The sequence below is a fragment of the Diabrotica virgifera genome, chromosome 3 (assembly GCF_917563875.1).
Source record: "Diabrotica virgifera virgifera chromosome 3, PGI_DIABVI_V3a".
NCBI lineage: Eukaryota > Metazoa > Arthropoda > Insecta > Coleoptera > Chrysomelidae > Diabrotica > Diabrotica virgifera.
The window spans coordinates 23,302,737-23,308,795 of record NC_065445.1 but is presented as its reverse complement, the minus strand read 5'-3'; the positions used below and the strand labels follow the sequence as shown (position 1 = coordinate 23,308,795).

General features: G+C 31.2%; 2 protein-coding genes across 2 annotated transcripts; one reads left to right on the top strand and one right to left on the bottom strand.

The window, feature by feature from the left end:
- Positions 1 to 2,456: 2,456 nt before the first annotated feature.
- On the top strand, positions 2,457 to 3,096 carry LOC126881748 (uncharacterized). Its single transcript, XM_050646219.1, has 2 exons — positions 2,457 to 2,726; positions 2,859 to 3,096. Exons 1-2 carry the CDS (start codon positions 2,659 to 2,661, stop codon positions 3,094 to 3,096), a joined length of 306 nt encoding a protein of 101 aa, XP_050502176.1. The 5' UTR covers positions 2,457 to 2,658.
- Positions 3,097 to 3,346: 250 nt separating this feature from the next.
- Positions 3,347 to 5,019, bottom strand: LOC126881747 (transcription factor Adf-1-like). Its single transcript, XM_050646218.1, has 3 exons — positions 4,884 to 5,019; positions 3,524 to 3,925; positions 3,347 to 3,456 (listed from the first exon to the last, which is right to left on the bottom strand). Exons 1-3 carry the CDS (start codon positions 5,017 to 5,019, stop codon positions 3,347 to 3,349), a joined length of 648 nt encoding a protein of 215 aa, XP_050502175.1.
- Between the last annotated feature and the right edge of the window lie 1,040 nt (positions 5,020 to 6,059).

The following is a 6,059-nucleotide window of genomic DNA, read 5'->3' as shown; positions in this document are numbered from 1 at the left end:
AATCATTTTTTTTCTTAAAAAAGCGCGTCAAGTTCATTTATTACGTTGTGGCCCATTGACGTAACTACTGATGAATACTTGAGAGGAATTTAAATTAGACTAAATTTATGTTAATGTGAAACAACCTTTTTATAATTAATTATCTGTTTAAATGTTAAAATTGAGGCATAGGTTATTGTGTTTAATGTATCAGTATCATGTCTGGTTAAAGAGCACGAATATTTTCTAGGAACTCTCCTCTCCTTTCACGCATACAAGAAACGATGAATGAAATGAGAAAAGGACAGATTCAAAAAGAGAGCCAGAAGAATAAGAAATCAGGAAGATAAAAATAGAGCAAATCGATTGAATGGACAAGTCAAACAGGCTTACAAGCACTAATTGAACAAAGAAGCCATAAGCGGGGAAACTACGTAAAAGAAATGGAGGAAGGGCGCGAAATATGCAAGAAATATGAAGAAATCAATTACTTTTGTATTGTATTTTGACAACGACACTTGACTTGGGCGTCGAAAGGTTAATAAAATCATTTTTTTGGTAAAATTGTGGCTTATTTCCCATTAAAAGTAATTGATTATAAAAAATGCCACAAGAAAATAGCTTCAGAACAACATACAGAAATATGAAGGCTCCAAAGCAGTGGCATGCTGGCCATATAAATTAATCGGTGCAATCACCGAGAGGCCGCGGCCTCTTGAGGCCGGTCAAAGAGGTTCACAAAAAATTTTAGATGTAACTAAAAAATATTTTTTTAATTTCTAATCGAATGTTAATTTTGTTAATAGTATCTATTAAAAAACATTTCAAAAAAATCAAAAATTTTTTTAATTGTAAAATACAAGTTAATATTTATTTTCATGCCTACAAGTATATTATGGTTTTCCAATTTTCTTCAAACATGTATGATGTATGTACCTACTCTGCAGAATAAAAAATGGAAAAACGTCTTGCACAATTTTGACCGAATTATTGGAAGTATCAAAAAACGATTTGATCAAGACAAATCGTTTTATGATGATATAATCACTCTACATCCTAGAAATTTTGATACAATAAAAAATGGTATACCTTTAACGGCATTTAAATCATTTACTGAAAAATTCAGACATTGTTATCCTACCAAATCTGGGACTTGGCACTGCAATTATAAAAGAACTCGTAGATTTGGCTGATAAATCGATTGAATTAAAAAATAGGATTTTGCAAAATACTGAAATTATAGAAGATCGAGTTATTGATGAAATGATGAATATCTATGTTCAGTCTACAGAAAATATAAAGGATGATATTATTAATCTAAGTGATAATGAACATAAAGTAACAAGTGACAATGTTTTTGATACCGTGAAATTCCATGTGGCACTAAAAAGTGTAAAGATTGTATAGCTTACTGTTACGCTGTTTTGCTTCAGTGTACTTATCCAAATTTAAATAGTATATTATAAGCATTTATTAACTTTTTCAGTGACACAAGTATCTTGCGAAAGAAGCTTTTCAACGTTGAAATACATAAAAAAATCGGTTAAGAAGTACTTTAACACAAGATCACCTGGAAATATTTATGCTAAGGGCTATATAAAAAAGAAGCTTTGAATGAGTTTAAAAATTATGAAATAATCTACGAATTTGCTCAAAAATTTACTTTAATGCGGAAATTATAAAATAATGTTTAGATTATTGTGTTGTATTAACATTTTAAATATTGTTAAATCAAAGTATTTGCACTGTACTTGTATTTGTACTTTCTTGTATAATCGATTTACTAAACTCCAACTTAACACATAACTGAAAAATTTTCAAAATTTTATTTTACTTGTGTCTTAATTACATCAAATTCATATTATATTTATTCAGGAAATTATGGTTTCTGCCTTACTACATACAATATTGTCATACATGTCATTTACTATTTGTAAGATTGCGTATTCTTAAATAAAAAAATATAGCAAATTAAAAAAAAAATCATTGAATTCAAAGTTTTTTGTTTGATTTAAAAATAATTTATATTTTTGTTTATTTGATTTTATAAATAACGAGTAAAACATCCTTATAATATGTAAAATGAGGATGGGAGGCCGCTTTTCTATAAAATCACCGGACCGCTTGAAAAGTTCCAGCACGCCACTGCTCCAAAGATCTTTAAGAAACGATAGAAAACCCATTCTTTCCCTACAGGGAGAAACGTAATTTAAAACTTTTTTGCAACTATTTGCAAAAAAGTTATGAAACAGCAAAATAAACATACGATTACTACGGTGTTTATAATTTTTTTAAATTCTTTCAAAGCGTAGAAGTGAGTTTAAAGTACAAGCTAATTATTTACAAAAAATATCGATTATCAGTTTAATGGCTATATTTTAATTAAAGATTATAAATATATTTTTTTGTAATTTACACGCGCGAAAGTAGACTAATACAGTACTGTAGCTAAAATTTTCACTCGGAGCGACGATCGGCCGCGCGACGTACACTTTTAATAAATAAAGCAATGAACAGACTGCTGCGATTTAATCGGTGCGTCGACGACACGATTTTTCTCGCAATATAAGCGACATCGTTTTTTCATGTGATGAACACATTGCTGCGATTATTCGTCGTGACGACGACGTGTTTTTTGTCATTGATGACGTTGAACCGATCACAACAACATAGTCTAGAATGGATTCTTCGGAATCGGAGGAAGATTTGATCTTGCTGGTAGCTTTAGCAGACGAGGAGGATCAAAGGTAAAATATCTAAATATATATTAAAATTAAAGATTGTCTTGTTATGTACTCACTAGGCAACTGGAAATATTATACCAAATATCTGTTTTCATATAATGTGCAAGTTTTAATATCTATTTATATTTTTTATAGAAAAAGAAAAATTTGGACTCATGAGATAAATTTGGAAAGACATCAAAAAGGAGAATTTCATACGTTAGTAGTGCCACAACTTCGAAATGACGAAAAACGTTTTTATAAATACTTCAGAATGAAAATTGCTTATTTTGATGAAATTGTAAACTTAATAAGGGAAGATATTTCTAAGCTTGATATCAATTTTCGTGAATCTATTTCAGCGGAAGAAAGACTAGCCATTACTTGGAGGTAAATCATCACTCATTGTATTTTTATTTTAATATTTTTTTTATATATCAACATTACAAAGGAGTATAAACTCGTAAAAAGGTGCCTGCTGAAGTCGGAAATGATTGTTCGCAATCTGCACTGCTGGTACCTGGATTATCTTCATGGGAAATGGTTCCTTGGTCTGGCGAAATAAGTGGAGTTTCACAGAAGTTCGAATCAGAGGTGTAACTATTGGAAGTTGATGGTTGAGCACTCTGGTATAGTTCAATTATCTACTGCTGCTGCTGCTCTTCATAATGCATTAACTCTTGCTTGGCAATTATTTCAGCAATTTGTAATTTTGTTTCGGCCTGACGTTTTCCAGAAAATTGTTTTATCAAGCCTGCATATGATAGAAACAATAAATTTGTGGAGTCTTTTTCTGTTTTTTTTTCTGCTTTCAAAATAACTAATAATAGAGTCAACTGAAGTTGGTTTCGTATTTTGTACATTTCTGACTTTTCGTTTTTTTGGTTCTGGTTCTACAATCGGGGTGGTTACATCAGCGCAAGTAGCAGACTCTTTATTTTTTGTAGGTAAAGGTACCTCAGATATATCACCAATTTCACTCTCTTCATTACGCGAAACATCTACACCATCATCTTTCTCAGTTGCAGACTCTACATTAGTCACAACTTCCGGCACATTTGAAGAGGTTTTAGCAAAAAGCAAGAAAGGTTGGAACATTTTCATACTTTCAGCCCATTGCCATGTTTTATTTTGTGCACCTTGCCCAGTTCTTGTTTTGATTACTCTTAAGTATCGCACATAAGAATCACGTAAACTTCTCCACCTTCTCTTTAGTTCCTCACCTAAAAAATATACTGTTTTAGGTTTTTAGAAACTGGCGACAGCTTCAGTACAATAGGGCACAGTTATCGTGTTGGATTTTCAACAGTCTCTACAATTATAAATGAAGTATGTGAAGCTATACGTAAAAGATTACAGCCTATTTATCTTCCCGAACCGACAACAGAAATATGGCAAAAATCAGCTGAAGATTTTCTAAACATGTGGCAATTTCCTAACTGCATCGGCAGTTTGGACGGAAAACATGTAACTATAAAATGCCCTGGAAAAACCGGGTCAAACCATTTTTGTTATTTGAAAAAATTCTCAATTGTACTGATGGCCATCGTTGATGCTAATTACAAATTTATATGCATTGATGTAGGAGGCTACGGAAAAAATAGCGACGGAGGCATATTTGAAAATTCAAACATGGGCCAGAGATTTGAAGCAGGTTTAATGAATGTTCCTTGTCCACATGTTTTGATTGGAGATGAGGCCTTTGCTTTGAAATCTTTTTTAATGAGACCTTTTCCCTACAAGCAATCTAGAAGTGACAGACGAAAAGAAAATTATAATACTCGTTTATGTCGAGCTAGACGTGTGGTGGAAAATGCATTTGGCATTTTAGCTCAAAAATGGCGAGTATTTTTTAGGCCAATTGAGACAAAAGTTGAAACGACAATTTCAATCGTTGAAACTTGTTGCATTTTGCATAATTTTTTACGCACTAAAGTAAACCAACAAGGACGAGAGTTTTCAGAAACTGAAGAAAATTCAGGTAGAGCTTTTATCAATATAGAAAGAGACCCAAGGCGTGCAACCAATTTAGCATTTTCAACTAGAGAAAAGTTTGTTAACTATTTTAATATTTGAAATGTGAATAAAAACTCTAAATTAAAATAATTAAAGTGAATGTATAAAAATTATTATTTAATATAATTATTAAAGTGAATAAAAACTTACAACTAAAATACTTACGGCATTCTTTCATCTCTTGACCAATTTCATCCCATATTTTATCCTTCTTTCTAATATTTTTATAGTCCTCGTGTGACAAATCATAAAGTATTAGATATTTTTTAACTAATTCTATTAATTTCTCTGTTGGAACCATTGTAAAATCGCAACGACGATGACAGAAAACGCAACCAACTGCGATAACAAAATATAACGCAGTACTAACGTTGTCGCTGCGAGAAATCATCGCACCTATGTGTTGGTTCTCGTTAACCGCCGTGGCCATTCGTCTCGCGAAAATTTCGCATTGCGATGTTGTCGTCGACGCAACGATTAAATCGCAGCAGTCTGTTCATTCCTTTATGTATGCTGCGTGTCAGTCGCTTCGAGTGAACATTTTAGCTCCGACTCTGTATCAGGCCTACTTTTGCGCTAAAAATTACAAAAAAAAGTATTTTTAATCTTTGATTAAAATATAACCATGGCACTAATTTTTGACATTCTTTGTGAGTAATTAGATTGTACCATAGACTCACTTTTAAGCTTTGAAACAATTAAAACAAATTATAAACAACGGGAAAATCGTATATTTACTTTGCTGTTTCATAACTTTTTTGCAAATGGTTGGAAAATTTTTTTAAAGCATTCATTTTCAAGACCTATGAAATACGCATTTTAAGTATTTTTTAAAATTAGAATATAGTAAACAATTTCTGAGAAATGTTAATTTGTTTATAACAATTTTTTTTAAACATTTAAAGATTATGCAAAAAAATGAAAAACCTTTATAATCTTTCTAAATTTGATCAATGTCTCATGATTATTTTGGTTGTTATTGCGACTGTAAATTGTTAATTAACAATTGAAGTGTTGCTAAAATATTCGTTTCATTTTCACCGGCTTCTGAATTTATAATCTATACCAAGAACGCTTTTATTTCACCAAACTATATAATTATTGATAAATAATTACTGGCCCAAAAAATTTATTTGAAAACTCGAGATTTTGTTGGGAAAACCCACATTTTCCGAGGAAAATTTTCGTCAGAGCAAATCGGGAAAAACATGCCTCTATGTACAATTAAATTGGGGTGAATTTTTATTTGAGTGTTTTTGTTGTAAAGTTAAAATCTTCGGAGTTATCGAGCAATAATTGAAAAAAATACGATTGGTCGGCGCCATTTTGTTTATAAAAAAA